The sequence below is a fragment of the Staurois parvus genome, unplaced genomic scaffold (assembly GCF_062004578.1).
Source record: "Staurois parvus isolate SC_StPar_1 unplaced genomic scaffold, SC_StPar_1.0 ptg000719l, whole genome shotgun sequence".
NCBI classification, from domain to species: Eukaryota; Metazoa; Chordata; class Amphibia; order Anura; family Ranidae; genus Staurois; species Staurois parvus.
The window spans coordinates 10997628-11022186 of record NW_028318515.1 but is presented as its reverse complement, the minus strand read 5'-3'; the positions used below and the strand labels follow the sequence as shown (position 1 = coordinate 11022186).

Here is a 24559-nt window from a genome sequence, read left to right as displayed (position 1 = left end):
ACAGGATTTATCTAGCGCCAACAGTTTGTGCAGCGCTTTACAATATAAGAGAGTCAGTACAATTACAATACATTTCAGTACAGAAGGAATGTGAGGGCCTTGCTCATGGAGCTTACAATCTAAGGAAGGGGGAGGTGATACAAAAGGTGATAGCTGCGGGGGATGATCTGGCGGAAGTGATTCAAGTACAGTTCTTAGGTGGAGGTGGGGTAGGCTTCCCTGAAGAAGTGAGTTTTCAAAGATCGCCTATAGGCAGACAGGGTGGGGGCTGACCGGACATGCTGTGGTAGGGAGTTCCAGAGGATGGGAGAGGCTCTGGAGAAGTCCTGGAGGCGAGCGTGGGAGGAGGTGATGAGGGAGCTAGAGAGGAGGATATCATGGGAGGAGCAGAGTGGGCGATTTGGGCGGTATCTGCGGATGAGGTCGGTGATGTAGCTAGGGGCAGTGTTGTGGATGGCTTTGTAAGCTGTGGTTAGTATTTTGAATTTTATATGTTGGGTTAGTGGAAGCCAGTGGAGGGATTGGCAGAGAGGGGCAGCAGTCGCTGATCGGTTGGTAAGATGTATGAGTCTAGCAGCAGCATTCATAATATACTAAAATGGGGCTATTTACAAGGCAGTGCAAAGATTAACTACAATATGCAAAGTGCAGTTGCCATAGAAACTCATCTTTTAAAAGTTATCTGAGAGCAGCAACTTTAAATGTGATTGGTGGCTATAAATATATGCAGTTATTCATAATACTATATGTTGTTCTGTGCTGACCTGACCATACAGTACCAATTTCAATCATGAGAGACCCCTGAAGATGTGACTTTGCACGAAACTCATTGGGTCGAGCTTACATGCTGACATCACACCGCCACTTTTGGTCCAGAGCAGTGGCCATACTTGTGAGTTCAGGCACATTTTTTTGTTTTAACCAGCTGGATATGCTATCATTTTTATACATTTTCTGCTTCACATGGCTTATTGCTTGTTAGTTATAATAAATACTACACTACGATTGATCTTTGAGGCTCTGTGTGGTGAGCATTTTCCCATACAGTATTTTTTGGCTGGCTGATCCCCCCTGGTTGAGAGGAGTATGAAAGCCTAAGGGTGCTAGAAAGGGACAGGAGCTGAAGACTGGAAAGGGAGACAATAAGACCTCATTAAACATCTTTGCTGCTGCTATTTGCAGCTCACTGTCTGCTGAGTGCATATTGGTTTATGTGTGGTGGCACTTGAATTGAGGTGGTGACATCTGCTCAGCACCTCTAATTTACTTGGTGGAAGAAAGAGACACAGTTCAATGAATTACTGGATTTCCAAATATTCATTCATACAGTACATGCATATATTAACTGGTGGAACTTATTTAGTTTATTCTTATATGCATATTGTGATATGGGGGTAGTTAGCTCTCACAGTAGATGCATTTGTATAGTGAGTTCACAGCAGACAGGAACTTCAGTTTTAGAGTGTGGTAGCCCACGTTTGCTAAAAATGTCAGAAGGCAAACATAAGGTTTCCCACACGGGTTCTTATCCAGAAAAAATACAAATGAAAAATACCAAGTCACCTGGCTCTCAGACTCGCTCTGCCTCGACTTTCAGTTCCTTGCTGCACAGATCTACTCCAGGCTTCAGCAGGTTTTTTTAGTCCCTCCAGGGTTTTCTAACTCTCTATGAGACTTCTGGACTTTAGTCAGCCCCCTTGGACTTGCTAGCCACCTCAGCTTTCCCAGCCTCCCAGGCCAATATAACTGTCCCGATCTTCCTCGTCCTTAGGGCTACTTCACCAGGGATACAGTCTCCGATAGAGACAACTGAGTCTCCTGAAAGGGCTTTGCATCCAAAGGGCAGCAACTGCACTTACTTCATCTCCTGCCCTCATCAGCTCATTGTTATAAGGACTGTGTGCACCTGGGCACACACCCTACTGGTTGTCCACAACACTGGGTTGGAGATTTTGTCCTGCTCAAGACTCTTTGTAATCTCCAAACTACAGAGCCCTATCTGGAAATGGCAAAATACAGAGAAAGCTGCCAGAGCAGTTTTCTCCACTCAAAATATATGCTCTGTAGTCCTGCATGTGTAAACCCTGTGTCTTTTGGGGGCTTTTGGGTAAGCCAACCCCCTCACTATACAGGGTGGGGGGAGGAACAGAACAGCCACAGCTTCTACTAGCAGCTGCTCTAGGGAAAGCTAAGGGAGAAAACAGAGTCAATTAGGAAACTGTATGTTGTATTTTAATTTGATTATTAGCTCCAACCCATTTTCTGACTTTTTTGTTTCTATTATTGAATGCATTTTTGTCTTTCAGTTTTATTTCATTGTTGATTCGAGGTCTGTGGTCACTTTTAGCTGATGTACCCATAGCATTTTTATTTTGCTGCAAGACAGGAAAATAATTGGGCTTTAGTTTTGTGGGTTTAATTTTTTTTTTTTCTGGGGGGTGGGCAGTATATTGTTTTTTATATATGTTGATAGGGCCTTTTGTATGTTCAAATGGCCCTTTTTAAGTTTGGCAGCTCAAAGCACAGTATTCACTTATTACTATCTATTGTTGGAGCAGTATTTTGTTTGCAGTACATTGTTTAAAAAAACACTAAGCACAAGAACAGTGTGCACCTAAACTACCTCATCACATTCACTGCACCACCTTATTCCCATAGATAAAATAAAAGTTAGGCATACACATGTCAGACCTATTACCCCTAATTAAAACTGTTCTACTGCTGACCAATTTTACACTGCTGCATCCTTTGCAATATTGTAATTCTTGTAGTAAAACCTGTGCTCTTTATTTTTGGCAAATTTAGGCCTAGCCTATTTGTCAACTGTGGTTCCTTATTTATAGTAGTAAACTTCTGCCTTTACTCTTTTTCTAGTACATTTGGCCAATTCTTTCTCTGCTGCAAATCAAATTTTACACTGCTGATTCAATCGTGGACTCTTAGTACTTAATGAGAGTTTGATAGTTTTATCTGTCAGGCAAAGTGCTTACTATTGTTTGAAAAAGTATCGGTATGTGTCCCTGCTAAAATGTAAAGCTTTTTTTTTTTAAACTAAAAGGAATCAGAATGAGTCAATCATGTTTACATTAGTTTTTATGACCTGCACCACTGTCTAACCTCCCATCTACCATGTATCCCAGGCTTACAAGGTCCACTTGGGTGCCCCATTTATAGTGGTTGTCAGCAGGGATAGCAGAGTTCTGTGACTTCCCCTAGCTAAAATAAAACTGGACTCTGATCATTTCCAGGTTCAAATCTGTGATACCTTGACCTCTGTAGGCGGGGAAAAAGGTAAGCAAGCATGATCTGTATTCATTCAGCTTTAAAGGTGTTCAGAAGTGACATTAGGGTTTGTCAGCCCCCTGATAGCAAGAAACTTAGTAAAAAATAAAAAAGAAAGTTTATTAATATAAACAAAAAAACACCAAATGTTTTAACCCCCCCCCCCACCCTGGTACACACAGATATATACAAAAAAGTGCACCTCTTTCTCATGTTTTTACGAATAGAGAATACTTTGTAACTCTTAGTACATGATGTGATGCTAAATGAAAATTTATTTTGACAGAATACCCAAACAAGGAAAATAAAAACCCCCCAAAAAACAGGTTTCATGCTCGCACATGATTGAAGTCAGCACAACTTCACGTACTTCACTAAGTTAAAGATGAACTTCCATGCCCTGCTCGGATCACTTTTACAAGAAAGCCCAATGCTGACTGAAAATGTTGGTACTGCCACTTCAACTCGAGGGTACATCCTAAGGCAGGGGTGTCAAACTGGCAGCTCTCCAGCTGTTGCAAAACTACAAATCCCATCTGCCTTTGGGAGTCATACTTGTAATGCCTCATGGGACTTGTACTTTGGCAACAGCTGGAGGGCCACCAGTTTGACACCCATGTCCTAAGGGATTAAAATACATGGAGGGTGGTATTTACTAAAACTAGAGCAGACAGAATCTGCAGCAGCTGTGCATAGCAACCAGTCAGCTTCTAACTTCAGCTTGCTCAGTTAAAGAAGATATGTCACTAGAAGAAACAACAACTTGGTAACCACGCCTCCCCAGGGTTTTCTGTGCACACATCACTTGTCCCTATCCAAATCTGCATAGGTTGCTGAATTTGTTGTCCAATAGCTAGCCCGGCTACCCTTGTAGCTACCTGACAACACAGATCAGAGATGGAGTTCTGAGTGACAACTCAGGAGGAGGGGGCATGAGCAGACCCCGCCCACCCTCCTATCTTCCAGACAGAACATCCCTCTACTGTGCAGTACAGTCTCCTCATCGCTCCACTTTACACTAAAGTCCAGAGCCACAGCCTGCTATTCAATGCACAGAGAGTGGAAACTGTCAACTTGTGTTATGAATTATTGCATTTATTCATAAAAACACAAGCTGACAACAGCACAAGCCTGGCACTACATTAGCCTGTCTTGAACTAGTGTAGTAGCCAGTGTGATGTTGTCACCCTGTGTTTATGTGTATGAAAGTGCTTTTCTTGAGCTGCAGTCATTCAAAACACAAGCTTAAAGTTTCCAATTTCTCCACATTACTAAGTAGCAGGCTGCAAGCCTGGACTCTGTGTGTGTGTGTGTGTGTGTGTGTGTGTGTGTGTGTGTGTGTGTATATAACAGGACAGATGAGGAGACAGGTGCCGATATTTTCAGGCTTCTGGGGAGTAGAGCTACAGCCAGCAATGACAGAAAAGAGATTTATTTTATTTAACTGCCACAGCTTGGATTTTATTGGTGACAAGTGTTATGTGCATATGAACCCCTGGGGAAATTAAACTTTTTTTCTTCTGGTGGTAGATAGCATAGCTTCTCCAGATTCTGGCTGCTCCAGTCTTAGTAAATTCCCCTCATACAATATCTTTAAAAGATTAGTAATTTTTATTCTTATAATCAAAAAGTAATCAACAATTGAACCTAGTCCCAATCACAAGTATGCATCAGGAGCTTTCTGTTACATGTCAGTTGTTGTGCTTGGAGCCTGCATGGAGCACTCTCTCAGCACAGTGAATTGTTTACCAATTGATGCATATATGCGGCCTCTCAGCATTAAAGCTCACACGTTGAGGGGTCACATTTTTGCACCTCATCAGTGGGAAGTTTAAAGCAGAATTAAGCCCCTTAAAAAAATAAATGAAATGCCCCCCAAGAAGTTATATGCCATAATTTTCTCATATGTGCTGCTTATTTTCATATTATGGCAGACTTACCTGCCAAGCGATCCATCCAGCACTGCACTCTTAGCTGTCAAAGGCACTTCCATCCTCTCCCAGTCTTCCTTATGGGTTTGGGCTCTTCGGCCATTTGATTGGCTGGGCTACAAGGACATCACTCCTGCGCATGCATACAAGAGTCATATCATCACGGCACAGAGTGGTGCCATAAACCTCAGCTGTGCATGCGTGGCTCAGTGTACATTAATCATGATCCTAAGCATACCACCTCATCAGTGAAGCATGGTGGTGGTAGTGTCATGGCGTGGGCATGTATGGCTGCCAATGGAACTGGTTCTCTTGTATTTATTGATGATGTGACTGCTGACAAAAGCAGCAGGATGAATTCTGAAGTGTTTCGGGCAATATTATCTGCTCATATTCAGCCAAATGCTTCAGAACTCAATGTCGGCGCTACACAGTGCAGATGGACAATGACCCAAAGCATACTGCAAAAGCAACCAAAGAGTTTTTTAAGGGAAAGAAGTGGAATGTTATGCAATGGCCAAGTCAATCACCTGACCTGAATCCGATTGAGCATGCTTTTCACTTGCTGAAGACAAAACTGAAGGGAAAATGCCCCAAGAACAAGCAGGAACTGAAGACAGTTGTAGTAGAGGCCTGGCAGAGCATCATCAGGGATGAAACCCAGCGTCTGGTGATGTCTATGCGTTCCAGACTTCAGGCTGTAATTGATTGCAAAGGATTTGCAACCAAGTATTAAAAAGTAAAAGTTTGATTTATGATTAGTATTCTGTCCCATTACTTTTGGTCCCTTAACAAGTGGGATGCACATATGCAAACTGTTGTAATTCCTACACCGTTCACCTGATTTGGATGTAAATACCCTCAAATTAAAGCTGACAGTCTTCAGTTAAAGCACATCTTGTTCATTTCATTTCAAATCCATGGTGGTGGTGTATAGAGCCACAAATGTTAGAATTGTGTCGATGTCCCAATATTTATGGACCTGACTGTATGTGTATATATATATATATATATATATATATATATATATATATATATATATATATATATATATTGCCCTTAAGGAGCTTACAATTGAAAGTCCCTGTATTACATTCATACATAATAGGACCAATTTAAACAGGAGACAATTAACGTACCAGCATGTACTTGGAGTATGGAAGGAAACCCTAGCAGAACATGCAAACTACATGCAGGTAGTGCCACTGTTGGGATTCAATCCAATAACCCTAGTGCTAAGTTAAGTACTAACCACATAGCCACTGTACTGCCTGTCTATGCCTCTTAGTGTAAATCACATATTGACAAATATTATATACATCAAGTTGATCACTTTTTTTGATACATATCTAAAAAAAAGCTGAAAATGTTATCAGCAGAGTTTTATGGGTTTAGAAAAATATGTTAAGCATTTTTTTTTTAATTTGGGAATTTCAGAATTAAAATGAGATGTCTGTGCAGCTACATATTATAGGTAAGGAATAATTTTGTGAAAGGTAGAATAAATAGTCATGGTATGTATAGAAAACCTGAATGGAAAATGAAGGAAGTGCTACTGACGACATATGTGAATTAACATGTGATACTGAGGGCATAACTGGCATAACTACTTCTTGACTAACATGATGCATCCTTATAATCAGTGAACTGCAGACTTCTCCAGGAGGACCTTTACTTTAAACTTTTAAGCCGCCAGGCAAGTAAACAGCAGAGAACAGATAAGCATAGGATGAATAAGGGGCATTGCAAGCCTATTCCTTTGCAGTGCAAGACCTTATGCCAGAATTGATTTCTGCTACAATATGACAGGCTTCTTTTTCTATTTATATTTCCAAACACATAGGAAGTCTCTGTTCTCTCCTGTAAGGAGGTGTTTTTGTTTTTACAGAAATAGCAGTGTTAGGATCTAATAGTAGACAGGGCTTATTTAAAATTCAAATGGTTCTAAATAAAACCTTGCTGTCACAAGGATTTGAACAGATATTGTCTCTCTGGGCATTTTACACGGTTTTTCCCAGCCTGGCAAAAAAAAAAAAAATTCTCTCAGAGCATCGGCTGACCTAGTTTCATGCCAACAAGTAAAATATTCTACATAGTAGGAAATGCAGCATGTGTGAGGATCTTTTTCGTTTAACGGCGATGCTCAAAAAATTGTATCTATGAAGCACAATTGTGGGACTACCCTTGTGCAGGATCGCTACACAGAGACATGGACAGGAGAGGCATTTAGGAGGCGGCAATGGATGATTGGTAAGGTGTGGACTGCTTTGTAATAGAGACAATGTGCATGGTATGTTTCTATGAATATATGCATAGAGCGGAGATCTAATACGACAGTGTGCAAAATGAAATAACCCATAGCAAATTAACAGAAGTATTTTGCTTTTTGCAACTGTTCTAAGTGAATAAAAGTAAAATCGGATTGGTTGCCATTGCTTAGTTTGCTCATCATTTGGTCTGTGTGCTACCTTATTAAAGAACAGTAAATACGCAGCAGATACATAAGAAAATAATGTCCTTGGCATCCAGGTAATATCAGGATACAGTTAGTTACATAAATGCCTAGCAGGAAATCATTTAAATGTGCTACAAATGCATCTAGCTATTCATGTGTGAGTGTAGTAATGAGGGAGCTGTTCTCATGAAATTGGTGCTGAAATGCCTTGCTAGCATTTAACATTTATAGCATACAGTTCCATTTATGAAGCATCAACGTGTTTTGCCGAAATTGCATCCAAGTGCACAACACATTGACAATTTCATTTAAATGCAAAAATTGATCTAAAACGCCTGCTCGCATGAGAGTATGTACTGAGTGACTTTATTACATACTTTGTGGAAACACTGTTTATAAATGTGCTATAGAAAAAAATACCCGTTTGTTACTAAATATATTGCTACAGAGATTCGTCCTAGGAGATCTGAGGAATTATGTAGTATAGGTTTAGCAGGTCCAGTAACCTGTACTTGCTTCAAAAACTCAATCCGGTAATAGGGAAATTACATTTAAAGTAATTCTTTCATAAGGCACTACAGATGACCTCTCCATCTGAAAATACTAGTTGCCTGCTTGTCATGGTGACTGAATCGCTTTAATTCTTTGAGACACTTATGTGGATAAGGACTTCTGACCTTTGGCCAACTTTCCTGATCAACACACATCTGTGCCAATAACCTGGATAATAATAAGGATAATTGCCAGAAAGCTAGCATTTGAGAAGTAAGCTAGTAATAGCTTGGACTGTATTTCTCAGTAGTTGCTTTGTTGTCTATAAAGGAATAACTTTAAATTGATTGTATTTTTTTAAAACAACAAACATGGTATACTTACCTGCTCCATGGCATGGTTTTGCACAGAGCACTCCTGCTCCTCTTTTGGGGTCCCCGCTGGTGCTCCTGGCTCCTCCTACATTCTGAGTAACCTCTTAGCAAGCCACCTGCTAGGGGGGCACTTGTGCAGGCTCCATCTGACCCTCACTTTGTGCGTCTAATGACGCACACAATGCGGCTCAACCTCCCCCCCATGTCATTGGATTGCCCTTGGAGTGGATTGACCAGCGGCTCCTACTGCACTCAGTGTGTCCAGTGAGGAGGGAGAGAGAAAGCAGTGCCATTGCTCTCAGGCACCACACTGCATCGAGGTCTGGCTCAGGTAAGTATTTAGGGGGGATCAGGTGGATGGAGCTGCATCTTTAAGGTTTTTTACCTTAAAGTGTTACTAAACCCACAACAGTAAAATCAGTCTGTGTATGCAGTAAAGCATGCTTGTTTTACTCAATGTGAAACCTAAGGGATTAATCTTCCACACTGTAAAAAGGCTATTTGATCCTGTCTTCTCTGATCCTCCCTTTCTTTTACTGTCCCCAGTCCATCTGCTGATAGTACGGAGCCCTAGGAGACACTCTTCACATGTTCAGTTTGGTGTGTATTGCTAGGGAGATTTTTTTTTTTGGGGGGAGGAGGGTGATGTGATCGGTACAGGCACTGTCCAGACAGAGGGTCAGGGATCATGCAGCCTCATAGGACAGTTGAAAAAGAATGAAAACTCCTCCTACAAGCTTTAACCAGTGCTCAGCCAGACACTGATAGTCACAAGGCTGCTACATAGTGCTGGTGAGAAAAGCAGTTTATAATTACTAAAATAATTGCATTTCCATATTATGTGTACTGTGTGAGACCAGATATAGTGAATGCAGGGTCCTGGGTTAAGTAAAACTTTACTGCAGAGAATGCAAGGTTAAAATAAGTTATAGTCTTTACAGCCACTTTAATTTACATGGTCTTAAACTGAAACTTCTCTCTCAATCAACATTGACTATTTTTAATTCTTATGCTGCTAGCATTAGTAAATATATAGGAAAGTTTTTCATATTTGTTTTAAACTTCTTTTACATTTCTTCAGTCACTTTCTGGTTTCCAGAGCTAAGAAAATGATGTCATACATCCCAGGAGTCTTCAGGAGGAGAGAAAAGGTTTTCTCAGCTAAGCACACCCTCCTGCCTGAGCTAGGGGCAGATTAATTCCAGAAAGTAAATGCTACATGAATCATCTGCCCTTACATACTGTAAGATGGCCACGGCCAGGAATGCTAGAAGGTGTTTTTCAAAGTGATTTATTAGCAAAATAAAGCATGGAGACAAGAATGGATGAATGAGTTTACTTGTAAATATAAAAAATCAATTAAATAGGATTTTGGTTTGTGGTGCTTAGATGCAGTGTAGGTTTTTAATGTGTGTTCAGTTTGCATGTGAAACATAATTGCTTCTTCCCCAATCATTTCTGTGCTTCTTAAAAACCCAACCTTTTTTTATAAAGCTAAAGTTTAATTACAACATTCCACCTAATCATTTAAGGCAAAGCCAGGTTTGCTGGTAAGGTGAGCCCACTTCACTTTGAGTTCACTGTATGGTATCTGATTAGTAGGTTACTGCATAGATTCGTCCAGAAAAAAAAATGTTGGTCAAATGATTTCCTGAAATATGGAAATCAGTAAGGAAAGAATAGTACATAACTCCCTTTATGGGACTTTTAAGGCAGATATGACAATTGTGTGTATTTCAATAAAAGGCTAGTATGCCACGTTTATTACAAAAGAACCACAGAGTATATAAATACATTACATACACAAAATACTGTATAAATGTTATTACATAAACATGGCTAAAATTATTAAAGCCCCATGTGTCCATAATATGAAAAATTGTAGTATGCCTGTCATGGCTTAAATTTTTGTAGAGACAGCAGGACAAAAGCTACCACGTTTTGGAAAAACTCCTTCAGTGGATAAAGCAGGGTTATGCTGTGTCTAGGCAGCAATCACAATATTAAGTATATCGTGTTATGCAAATAGTACCAATATAGTATCAACACGCTGTCATTTTAGCTAGTCCATGCTATACTTACATAATAGATCAACAAAAACATAAATAGTTGAATACAGATGGTTAAAAGAGTAGGGCTGCCAATACACTGCTTGCCCACCCTGGACCCAGATCAAGATACATCCCAGGGGCCAATGTACATCCACTGGGGCTACCTGGCATATGACAGAGAGGGTGAGCTAACTGGGATCCACATCAAACACATGTATGGAACATGAAAGTACTTGGGTAAAAAGGGGATATAAAGATCCATATACCCATTAGGGAACAAAATCCCATTAAACAATACCAATGAAAAATACATGGTGAAAAAAATTAGACAAACATCCTTTGTAAAAGGAGCAAACAAGTGGTTGTCATAATTCTAAATGTGAATGTTCCCATCAATGGAAAAAGAAAAAGTGATGGTAGAGGACCAGGGGTGGACTGACCATTTGGAAACTCAGGCACTGCCCGAGGGCCCGGGGTCAGTAGGGGGCCCCATGAGATGCCCCTGGTACCTTTTTCATAGGCTTTTTTGAGCTTGGGCAATGACACAGGGGCCCCATGATCCCCTATTGCCTGGGGGCCCCATGAGTTGTCAGTCCACCCCTGTAGAGCACTAATGTAAAATCCCCTACAAAGAATATAGTATAGACTCATAAAAACCTCTCAGGTTGGTGAAAAGAAAAAGGTAATATAGACATGAAAAAATAAACATTGAAAAATATTAAACCTTCATACCATTTGTAAAACAGAACAGCCACCCACTCCCAACTTGGTGTCAGCCATGAGTGAACTCAACCTTATCTATATATGCAAGTGTGCTCATTAGAGTCATCAGGGACACATGTTCAAATGAGGCAAGTGATTACCATGTTTCCAAAAAAAGTTGTGTGGGTGACCCCGTCAGCAAAAAAGGAAAGAAAAGGAAAAGAAAAGGTAATGGTAAAGTAGGGACCAATATAAATCCCTTGCCAAGAACATGGTGTCCAGTGAGCCAATCTCAAATAAAAAAAGTATAAGCATAGAAAACATAATCCATCATACCATTTATAAACAAAGCAAACACCTGCTCCCATCCAAATGTCAGCCATCAGGAAACCCAGTCTTACCTAATATATGTATGGGAGTATGTGCAATAAAGTCATAGGTGACACCTACTCCAATGATGTGGAACCCTCATCAATCTCATCCCTCACCTGCTGCTGCCAAAGGAGGGTGGCACTACACATCAGAAAGCAGCCCCCCGGTGATACAGTGCCCAGCCCCAGGGGCAGGATGGCAACACTCCTTGGAAGACCACCCACACACAAGAAGTTGCCCACACTTTCCATCAGAGAGCAAAGGCAGAGCAGCCCATTTAGCACCACCCCACCACCAACCGTGAGGGGGAAGGCGAGATGAGCTGCACCACCAAAGGACCAACAAGGAGGCCCAGTCCGGCAGAGGTGTCTGCCATAATAACATTGATACAGTATTTTGTGTATGTAAATAAAGGGGATTTAGTACATTTGTTTCAGTTAGGGATGTTGGCAGTAAGAAATATAACCCACCCTTTTTTCTTTCAGTGAGGAAAGGGTTTTGAATTATTTTACAATTGGCCAGGATATACTGTATTATCAAGGCTTTCACAACAAAATGAGGTGGCTATCTGATTTTATTCCCTTTGGAATTTTATACATAATTCTTTGACATTTCTGCTATACTACCCAAGTGAAGGCTAATTGGTGAAACCTTGAAATGTACTTTGCTAAGGTGATTACAAGGTGCCGTAATAAAAATGACCCAGATATGTTTGGGCAGAATAATTCAGATAGATCCTAACAGATGCCTTACTCCAGGCAACTCAGATTTTTGTTACCCAGACAGTATTGTCACATTACATTAGGTTGCAAAACTCATCCTCCTACTGTGTACTTTCATTTCCAGCTTTGCATGCTTCTGCTTAGAAAGAAATCCAGGGTGGTAGCATACTGCAAGTCATTCATTCTCTTTTGCTTGGCCTGCTCGAAAGGATGCAGCTTATATATTCTGAGGTAAAAGGGGTGCCACATGGAGCTTTAGGGAAGAACAGATGGGTTCTATATGTCAGAGTATGATAGACCAGTGTCCCATGCATGCTGTGTTTTATTTGATATACAGTGTTCTCTACTATTACTTTATGGATTCTTATTGAGTTGCCCCCAATATAACTGTTCTCTTTGATAATGACCTCTTTATCTGTTCTACATCCTCACAGCTCACTTCAGGGATTTAGCTAGCAATAATTCTCCAATGCTAAATTTAAATATTATTTATTTATATATTATATGCTTTGTGCAGCATTGAAATGTACAAAGCCATTTCAGCTGGGTTTTTTTATGTTGGTAAAAATATTATAATGTAATAATGTCATCCAATTTGTTTATAGATGTTCAAGTGTATGATTTTTAAGGAATTGTTCATTTGTGTTGTGTAGTAAAGTATATGTAACCACAAAGTCATGATATACCATGTATACAGTATGTGTGTGTAAATATCTATATATATATATATCTATATATATATATATATATATATGCACCTTTTTATACATTTCTTAGAAACCCTGAGGGCAATTCACACCATTGTGTTGCAATAGGGCACATTCTGAATTCTGCACCTTGCCAACAAACATGCTTTGCAGATGTGAGCTGGCAGAAAAGGTACATGCATCTTACTTGCCGCATTCTGATGCATTATGCACCCCATTCAAATGAATATGCTGCCATATTGCCATTCATTTTAACCCTTGGCAATGCACCAATGCACGTGAATAGGCTATATATATATATATATATTTATTTTTAATGTTTGGCATTATGCCTCACTGTATGCAGTTGTCTTCATTAAATACTTTGTTAATCTACTGCAAAGTTTCTTACATGGGGAACAGCTAACCAACCCTTTTGTGGTTGGAAAAAATTTAGGACTTTAAATGCACCTGGGAGGAGGATTCTATTATGTTACAGAACATACAGTGTTGTCATTAAAAGCATATTGTATTATTATTTTAAAAGGCACATCAATGTTTCAAATTTTGTAGCTTTTACACAGTGCTTAAAATTGACACGTTTCATGATCATAAAACACAGGATATGCCTAAAAGTGATTGTAAACTACATTTTTTTAATAATAACAAGCAGGTTTACACTTATCTGCTCTGTGCAATGGAATTGCACAGAGCAGCCTTGAACCTCCTCTTCTTGGGTCCCCCGTTAGCGCTCCAGGCTCCTCCCCTTCTCAGTGTGCTACCATATTAAGTCACTTCCTAAAGATTTCCATAGACACAGACAGCACGGCTCGGCCCTGCCCCTTACTCCCACATAACAGGATTTGACTGTCAGCAGCTGGAGTCAGTAGCAGGCCTGTACGACCGGGATGTTAGGGGAGCGAGCTGCTGAACAGCGCTGGATCAAGTGAAGACTCATGTATGTATTAGGGGGGTGGGGGGTGATATTTATGATTATTCACAGATATAATTGTGATTTCAAACTGGACATGATGAACAAGCCCTGCTTTAGTGCATATCCCGAAGAAGCAATTTGTGATCAGGAAACATGACGATTTTAAGCACTGTGTAAAAGCTGTAAGAGTTGGCACCAAACATCCAAACATTGATGTTTCTTTTCAATTAATAATAAAATATGCTTTTAATTGTTATAAAATTGTATGCTGTGTTACATAATATACTACTAAAATAAATGATGCAAAACAATCCCACATTTTTCCCACCCCATATGGGACAGTTGGTTCCTATACATGGTATGATAATGAGATGGTACCTCTGGAAGTTTTATATTGAGATGTGATATAAGTCCACTACTTAGATTTGTTGTAAATTTCTTACATGAGGAAGCAAGCAACAGTGCAGACAACAGTAGGCCACTACCACTTAATTAGCAGCAGTGTCATCAGCCTGATATCTGTGCTCTTTTATTTTGCCATTTGGTTGTCTATCTAGTCAATCAGACAGCCAAATGACAAACTAGAGAAGCTTGCATGCCAGGCTGACTACACTAATGCTACCTTAGAAACAGTGGCTTGGTGTTGTCACATTGAAACAGGAATTGCTGTTACTGGCAGGATCTCTGGGTAAGAAACTTTGCAATAGATTAACAAAAATGATTTGCTTAAGAAAACTGTATAAAGTAAGGTAAACTCCAGGTATGATATTTTTTACATACTTAAATTGGTTCACCTTGGACCATTGTAAGTATGCATGTATCATAGCTGAGAGACTGCTTGGGAAGCTGATAATCATTGTAATAGTTGGAGCTACGACAGTCATAGCCACTATGATCTGTGTCATGTGCCAAGTGTCTTCCCGTCACACAATGATGCACAATGAGAACAGGTGGTGACTCACTGAGGACTTATGCCATTAACGGGACACCTTTTTCAATGCATACAAAGTGTTCCCTGAAAAGAGATGTTCTGTAAATGGCAGCAGTGCCGATTAACCCCTTGGCGCCATCCCACCTTTAGAGTCACAAACCCGTTAAAGGGCTGGGAGGTGGTTTGGGGTTTAAGGTCATTTGACCACTGTGATTGGCTGTCATATAATCGGAAAGCTATCTACCACAAGTAGGCACCAGTAAATGTGTCGGGAGTGTGCAGGGCATGCTCCCTTGGCACATCTTTTATTTACATTGAGTACAAAAATATGTGGCCCCTTGGTGCCAAGGCCAAGCCACCGAGAGACCTCATATTTGCATGCACTTGGCACCAAGGAGTTAAGCAATCACATGTAGTCAGTCTTCAAATGGAAGTCAATACAGTACCTGGAAAATAGTGGTGATCACTGTAGGTACCCTCAGGCATAAGACATGCATGCTTACATTGGTACAAGCTGGACCAATGTAAGCATGCAATGAAGATTAGATATCTCACATTTCGTTTAGTAATTAATTGATTTTCGGACGAAAACTTGTTTTCGGATGTATATGAATCTCCAAATGTCAATGAGTCCAAAAAAAAGTTATAACAAAATTAACAAATGCATTTGTTTCATTCAGATGACGTCACATGATGTGATAGTAGTTCAGGCCCACCGAGAAACTAATTCAGTTATTAAATTAATTCCATAATTCGGATTCGAGTAAATTTGTGATTTAAATTGAATTTGTAATTGTCACAGTCAGTCACTTCAGTTCCACAGTCTAATGCAATTCTTAGGTTTGAAAAATCTGGAGCGCTGAATTTTGCTATATATTTATTCCATTGCATCTGTAACAATCGAACAGTTTTGATATATGTATAACAAACCATCTGAAATATTGCAACTGAAAACTAATATTTAACAATCTTCCAAAAAAAACAACAACATTTTTCGAATCCACCTGAACCAACAACTACAGAAAATGAATGCAGAAGATACATAACAATTTCCAAAAACATATCAGTTCAACAAAACGAATATGATGAAACAAAATTCTTCAATAAACAAATGCATTCAAAACAAAATGAAGCAAACATTTCTGGGTGCACGTCTAATGAAGATCATACAAAGAATACAGGTTTAAATAGCATGGAAACACTATTAAGTAAGATTCAGCAACCTAGCGTAGCACTATATAACACCTTAGTGAGGATATTGAGGAAAAGAGATAGGGTAAATATAATGTGTAAACCCAAAATTTCACACCCCTGCATGGTTGTTGTTCTAAACATCAGTACTCCTGCACTTCCACAAACAGATTTCTGCTAGTAGCTTTTGCCTGTAGCAAATGTTTGACTCCTGAAGGTCTGGGGAAAATTAAACCCCAAACCTCCTTCTTCCTCTCTAGTGCATGTTGCAGCATTATTTTTTATTTTTACTTTTTACAACATTGGTGTTTTCTTTTGTGCAGAAAAGGCACTGTGTTGTCATCCCAAAAGGTGGTTTGGAGCTCACTAGTTTTCTGACATTGCAACAAGTATTTTTCTGTACTTGCAGCATTTTGCAACTTACAGTATTATTGTCATGCATGTCAGAGTCATTTGCTTTGTAAAGTAATACATTCATCTGCTTGGTGTCTGAAAATGAGATTGTACGGGGCAGACACATTAAATATGTTTTCAGTTTGTTAGATTCCCTTTTTGTTTAATTAGATCAGGGGTCTCCAAACTTTGTAAACAAAGAGCCAACTTACTGTTCTTAAGATTTTAAAATGGTATTTCAGTCACCTTGGGAAAAATTAAAAATCAGCAGCTACAAAAACTGTAGCAGCTGACTTCTAAAAAACAGACACTCAGCTGTCCGAAGATCCAGCTCTGTCCTCAATCGGTCGCTTTCTTCAGCAGGCTTTGGACCCCGGCGCCACCATACTAACTGTGGGCAGTTGGCTGTGAATGCTCTGACTGGTGCCATGGTTTTCTGGCATGTGACATGTCCCAGAAGGCTGCGGGGGAAGGAGGTTGGCTAAAATTCATCTTGGATTGCTGCAGCGATCCAGTCAGAAGTGGGGGAACGGTTACCTGTCAAAACCAGGTACCCACTCCCCCCCCCCCCCGAAAAAAATATGTTCCAAATTTGAAGGAGAAAGGGGGCGGGAGGAGGAGTACCCCTTTAAGGGGTCTGGACTGTGGCCAGTAGGAGAAGAAAATACCCACGCATGCTGTTTCAGGCTTTGTAGTCTGTGAGAGTATAAAAATTACATTGCACCTATGGTCTGTAGAAGGAAGAATAATGCCCCATCATTAGTAATTGTGGGAGGAATAGTGGTAATTGTCAGTAGCAGAGGGAAGAATAGTTCCCCAGCGTTGGTGTTAGAGGTAGGAGTAGTACCCTATTAGTGGTGTCAGTGAGAGGAATAGTGCCCCATTGTTAATGTCAGTGGACAGAATGGTGGCCAATTGTTGTCAGTGGGAGGAATAGTTCCTGATCATTGGTGTCAGTGAAAGCAATGGTGCGCCATCATTGTGCCTCATTGTTGGTGTCAGTAGAACGAGTGGTGCCAAATCATTAGTGTCAGTGGTAGGAATAGTGTTCCAAGGGCTGAATAAAGGCAAGCAAAGGACCACAGTTTAGAGACCACTGAATTAGATCATAATAACACCAACATAATAATGTCACAGTGCTGGGGTACTACTGTGTACAAAAGCTACATTGTTATCCTGAACACAGTAGAGAAAGCACCATCTACAAATAGAGTAAGTTTTTAAGACAAAATAAAGGCAGACTAACATAGAATGCTGTTCATTGGACAGTGATGATGTCCATACTGCAGTACAGTAAATCACAGCAAAGAATCAGATTCAGGATGACTGAAACTTGGTGCGTAAAAAACGATTTATGATTAGTTTCCTTAGTTTATTATGCTGTGCACATTGTAGATGCAGTTTTCCAGTGTTGATTGTTTGTATTTACATGTACTATACAGTATATTGCACATAAATAGCATGTGTGGAAAGCTGTCTCATAGTCTTTTCCCTGTTAACATATTTCTAATACAGTTGGGATCCATATTGCCCACGTTTGAACAAATTGTTGTGAAATCACTTCTCAAAGTTACTCTGTCTATCATAATATATGCTAATTATTTTAAGGCAGTGCATAGTAAGCATAAAGACATATGTAGTCAATAGAGAAATGAAATACCCCTCAGACGATCGTTTACTAAAATATATTCACCACCTTGCACAAAAGGCTGGCGTTTGTCCCTTCACTTATTTAGTTTCTTTCAGTAATATAGGTAATGCAGGTCTGCAACTGTATTGTTTTCTCTTCTCCTTCTCTGCCTTCTCCTTCTCCTCCTTCTTCTCCTTCTTCTCCTTCTCCTTCTTCTCCTTCTCCTCCTTCTCCTCCTTCTCCTCCTTCTCCTTCTTCTCCTTCTCCTTCTCCTTCTTCTCCTTCTCCTTCTCCGCCTTCTCCTCCTCTTTCTCCTTCTCCTTCTCCCTAAAACTCCCTTTTAGCTTTAAATTGCTCAGTCATTCTTAATGTCAGACACACTTTCCACCTAGGTGTTTCTAGGGAATTTGTTCCACTGACTCTGAAAGCTTACTGAGACAGCTGCATTCCTTAGACATACAGTAATGTTATGACAAATACCAAAGTTATAATGTATTATGAATTGCAATAAATACGTAAAGAGCTGTACCATCATAAGAGAAAAAGAGTGAATACTGTCTACCCGACTGATTCTTGCATTATCCTATTACACTTGTAATGACAGTAAAAATTTTAGATTGGCAGGTAAAGAATATACTTTATATGTTTATGGTGATAAATATCGCAAGATACTTTGTGTAATTTAAATTTAAATTTTTCTGCATTGCATAAAGAAAAGAAACAAATAGAAAACCTTGTTTTAAATAAAATGGACTTTGCTTTGAGTGACCAGAATAAATGTGATTTTGCTTGTATAGGAATACATTTGTTTTCATTGTAGGAACAGTGTCTCTATAGACAGGCATGTAACGTTTGTTATAGGCATGCTAAATGTTTTCATCACATTACTATAGTATTCCCTGTGATGGTAAGAGGTCAGAGAATGCACAGCTCTTACAGAGCAATTTGCAGCTCTGCATGTAGCAAATTGATAGGCTGACTACAAATGGAATTGGGCAGATGTCCACTCAGCAGCGCTAGAGAGAGCAGTGATTTAATGAGCTAGGCTGGCCAACAACCAGTCTCCACTTGGCAAGTCATGCTGGTTGTGGAATGATGCGTTTCACCTGAATAACAAATTCAGTAACACATAGAATTTTCTCTGCATGCTACTAAAGAAATCCTGTCAACTGAATACCTGGCAATCAGTAAGCCTTGCAAGCAGTGATCAAGCTATACCCATAGCACTCTCAACACGTAGTATCTATCAGAAGTCTCCTTGTTTCAATCACTGAGACAGTATAATAAGATTTTTCATATGCTATGTGGCAGTATCACTCGCCAACATTTTTTCAACCCTTATTCCTGTCAGATGCGGATCTGCTCTGAAAAAAACTTTTGCAGCTGTGCCAGGCTCAGAGAGTTACCCACTGACTTCCGCACTGAGATGATGTAGCTATCATCCAGTTACTGTGGATTTTTATGTTGCAATTTTTAATGATCAGTTTTGCAGCCACAATATGCATATTGACGTTATGCAGAAGGACATTAATTGAAAGCTTTTTTACAGAAACAACATGCTGTCATGCTAATGCTCTTTTTTGGAACTAGGCTGCTTTTGATACAAGACTGGGGTTCTGAAACGTTAATCAGGAACCAGGCTGCTTCATTCCCAGTCACATGATCCTCATGCTATGCCATTCATAGTGACCACAAAGAAACTTTTGTTAGAATTATTACACATTCTTAATACATGCTACAATCCTCTCCCTCTTTGTAGTTTCATCTGTGGAAAAAAGAATAGACAGTGGGGTTTAATTACTAAAACTGGAGAGTACAAAATCTGGCGCAACTCTGCATAGAAACCAATCAGCTTCCAGGTTTTCTTGCCAAAGCTTAAATGAACAAGTTGAAAGTAGAAGCTGATTGGCTACCATGCACAACTTCACCATGTTCTCATTGTACCAGTTTTAGTAAATCAACTCCAGAGTCATGTTTAAAATGGATCCTCTATATCACTAGCAGCTGATGGAAAGCTGTTGCCATCTCCAAGGTGCATACTCTAGAAGTGCCTGATCTTCATCAAACCACTGTTTTCCATGACAACTAATAGAGTGAAGCCTTTGGGGTTCCTTGGCCAGTGATAGATGACAATTCAGACAGGATCATGTACAGTACCAAATTATATGCATGGTCAGGTTGTGGCATGCAGCAAAAAGTTATAGTTGAAGAGTCAGACAAAAGGTCAGAGCAGGTAGAGAGCAGAAACCAGGATCCAAATAGAATTTTAATGGTACCAATCACATAGATGTCCTCTTCTATTTACCTCAGATCAGCAGGCAATCTGCTATATATGGAGGCACTGGTGACTCTAGGCCTCCTCAATGAGCTGGCGAGCTTAAGTGTACACTCATGTATGGCAATACATTGATTGGACTGGAAGCCAATGGAAAAGGTGCACGTTGGCTGGGCTGCGGTAAGAAGGGGGGATTCTATTGGAAGGGGAGGGCAAGGGAGGTGGGTAGGGCACATTTGCTGTATGTAAAGATACAGATGTCTTTTAAACTTTGTTTGCAAAGCCTTGATTGCCATTAGGATGGTTATTAGGTAGGTAAATTTAGGTTATTAAGTTTAGTATTTTAGTTGACAAAGCTCTAATTATTTACAGTAGCATAGGATTTTATAGGATTTGGGATTAATTAGCTTGTTAATGTGATTTGGCTAATATGTTCATTTGCTTATTTATTCTCTCTTGATTAATGAGTTTAATGTATTTAACTGTAATAACTATTTATGCATGAACTTATAGTTTCCAAAATTATTCTCAGGTGATTTAATTCATTTATTTAGTAAATTTGTTTCAGTGCCAGGAAATGGGTTCTGTTAGTTTTCGGTGCAGAGAACAATACCCTACCCTGGGCCCTCCTCATTCTAACACTCTTATAACCCTAATCCTCACACCAACCCTACCTGTAATCCTAAACATCACTGTAACCCTCCCTATAACCCTAAACCCCTATACATGAACACTCCTTGTACCCTTAAACCTCACACTAACCTCCCTGCAATCCTAAACCTTACACTAATGTCTTCCTATAACCCTAATCCTCACACTAACGATATGCTTATTAACCCTAATTAATCCTCCCTCCCTGTAACCCTAAACCTCACACTATTCATCTAACCCTAATCTTTATAGTAGCCCTTCATGAAGTAGCACTTTGTTTGCATACTCCCTTCTACTGCATCCTCTATGCTCTGTGCTGAAGACAAACTTTCCTGTGCCAAAAGCTACCATATTTGTTAGTCCAGTAAATATTATAGGTTCAGTAAATACTGTATGTTATTAGTTTAACGTATGAAATATTTATTATAGTTGATTTAATTATTGATTGCAGTAATTCAATCACCAATTATCTGGTTATTGTCTTTAATCTGACCAGCTAAAAAAAATCTTAGGAGTATTGTTTTTTTATGTATTGATTATATAATGAATTAATTTAATTAGTTGTAAATAAGATTTTTAGGTTACCTGGACTAATGTTGTTGATTGACTGATTTCTATGCTCTCAAAGTGAGGTGGATGTGAGTTAGTTAGTAGTCTCCACATTCATAGGAAAATTGGAAAAATCAAAAAACGGACAGTTTTACTTAGACCATATCCCAATATGGCTGAAAATGACCAGAATGCATTGCGTTAGAATGGTACAAGTTGAACTTAATGACTTTGGTATTTTTAGGATTTACTGAGTGTATACATTATTATTTTCATGTTACTGTTTCTCCATATTCATTTTAAATATAAAAGTTACATTTTATGTTAAGTTCCACAAAGTCACTGCTTTCCTGTTTGGTTTCTTGTAGGAAGATGAATTAAAAGATGCTGTACAAGACAAGAGTCGCTTAAGTCTTCAGTATGCCAGCCTATCCCAAAGGGCCTTGCAATATGACCAGGTAATTGTCACTTTGGTAATGGTATACAGATTTCATGTTGACATGTCCTTGGTCTTTAGTGATTTACATCTTTAGTGTAGAAAAGGAACATAAAGTCACTGAATCGATCCCTTTGATCTAGTAAGTGGATAATTTTCTCATCAGTAAATGACACAACTACGGTTATTCATATACTACATTTATAGAGTGGTAATATATATACACTTTTGCAGAAAATATTGTTTGGTCTCAGGGATGTGGACATTTTTTTAAAAACTACTTGTCAAAGGACCTAAATTGAGGTACCAATTTACTTGTCCCTCACGACAATCTACTTGTCATGATAAAAAAAAAAAGTTTAACCAAAACCCTATTTAATTAAGGCTGACCCATCCCTTCACTCAGCAATCCCACCTCTGACTATCCCTACAGAGTGGGATGGTCAGAGGTGGCATGCTGAGCTTGGGGATGGTCAGAGGTGGCATGCCAAGTGTAGGGATGGTCAGAGGTGGCATGCTGAGCATGGGAATGGTCCGAGATGGCATGCAGAGCATGGGGATGGTCCGAGGTGGCATGTGGAGCGTGGGGATGGTCCAAGATGGCATGTGGAGCATGGGGATGATCCTAGGTGGCATGCGGAGCCTGGGGATTGTCCGAGGTGGCATGCGGAGCGTGAGAATGGTCCTAGGTGGCATGCGGAGTGTGAGAATGGTCCGAGGTGGCGTGCGGAGCGTGTGGATGGTCCGAGGTGGCGTGCGGAGCGTGTGGATGGTCCGAGGTGGCATGCGGAGTGTGGGGATGGTCCGAGGTGGCGTGCGGAGCATGGGGATGGTCCGAGGTGGCGTGCAGAGCGTGGGGATGGTCCAAGGTGGCATCCTGAGCGTGAGGATGGTCCGAGGTAGCATGCCGAGCATGGTGATGGTCCGAGGTGGCATGCCGAGCTTGGGGATGGTTCGATGTGGCATGCTGAGCGTGGGGATGGTCAAGGGTGGCATTCTGGTCATTGGGGATGGTCCGAGGTGGCATACCAAGCATGGGGATGGTCCAAGGTGCCATGCCGAGCGTGGGGATGGTCTGAAGTGGCATGCCACATCTGATTATCCATACATTCAGCAATCACAAAGTACAGTGCTGTGTGTGGATGTGGCAGGTGGCGTAGATAAGTAGTAACAGGACAGAGTTTGATGTGTGTTGCCATTGATATGTCCTGTATGGTGATCCGGGTCTTGAGGCCACCCACCATGTGTGTGTTCTGCAGCAGAATGTATGCAGACGGAGGGATACAAATGGAAAGGAGAGCAAGAGCTGAGGTGTGGGAAGGGCAGCTTGTCAGCGTGTCCAAGAAGGAGGAGGAGAGTAAGAAGTGTGGGAGTGGCTGTGACTGAATGGGGCTGCCGTGCAGAGTGGATGGGCTGAGGGAGCCGCAGAGCTAGTGAGAGGCTGGCGGAGAGGGGACTATCTGCACCAGACAGTAGCATGGATGAGTGGAGAGCCTGCTAACTCTGGTGTAGCATGAAGATCTGTTCATGCTTCACCGATGTCTGCTCCACAAAAAAAAAAGCAAACCCTGCTACTTACCTGCAGCAGGGCTAAATGTAAATAAAAGTCACCTGCTCAATGCCTGGAACTACATCTCCCAGGCGTCGGGCAATATGAATTGCACATCCCTGGATCTGATCTAATATCGAGGAGGAAAATTTCATTGTAAGCTTGAGGATGTTGTATGGAGCACAACCATGTTTTTGCCATCACATGGGTATACTAATCAGTGGGTTTTTATGTGCTGGTTTCAAATTGACCACAACCAGCTTTTTGTATAAAATGTTACACATTCACTCTTAGGTCTTTCTTTTTTTCTTTATTTTTTAGAAAAATAGCTCTTTTACTTTATTTCACGAAAGTGGTAGTACAAACATATTATCTCCTGTTTTCAATAACAGCACTTTGAACTACGACAGGTTATTTCTCAAGTTCAGAGCAACTGTACAATCGAGGTAATTACTCATATTTATACACTCTCCTATCCACTCACCATAAGGGGCATAGCCAATCGGAGGTAACAGCCAGTAAAACAGGGTCATTAAGGGGGATAAAATTTACCATCCATGTAGTGAGACCTCATTTGACATTTGGAATTACTTTACATGCAGTTTATATTATGTGGTTTATTGTATTTCATGTCTATATGGTTTTCTATATGTTGGTAAGACAACCAGAGAGTTTCTTTCTTCCCTATCAGGCTCTTGCTTTTATTGTAAAATTTGCATTGATAGGAAAGTCTGTTGCTAAATATGTGCTTTGGACCTTCTCTGTCACCTTCATTCAGTGACATGAAGCTAGATTGAGATCACTAGGGAGTGGGGGATAAATGGAGATTCCAGCAGGTGCAGAATTATCAGAATAAAGCCAGGCAAAAGAATTTACAGCTGCATGGGCGGGAGGAAAAGAGGGAGTGTTGAAATCTATTACTGAGATTTATATGCAGTCAGTGAATGGATGGA

General features: G+C 40.2%; 1 protein-coding gene across 19 annotated transcripts in view; it reads left to right on the top strand.

The window, feature by feature from the left end:
- The window catches only part of RIMBP2 (RIMS binding protein 2), a 593145-nt gene that overhangs the window by 343859 nt on the left and 224727 nt on the right, over positions 1 to 24559 (top strand). For all 19 annotated transcript variants that reach the window (XM_089653728.1, XM_089653746.1, XM_089653735.1 and 16 more), the window contains exon 7: positions 21990 to 22079. In XM_089653728.1, coding sequence (XP_089509854.1) covers positions 21990 to 22079 — 90 coding nt within the window. The remainder of the gene's footprint in view (positions 1 to 21989; positions 22080 to 24559) is intronic.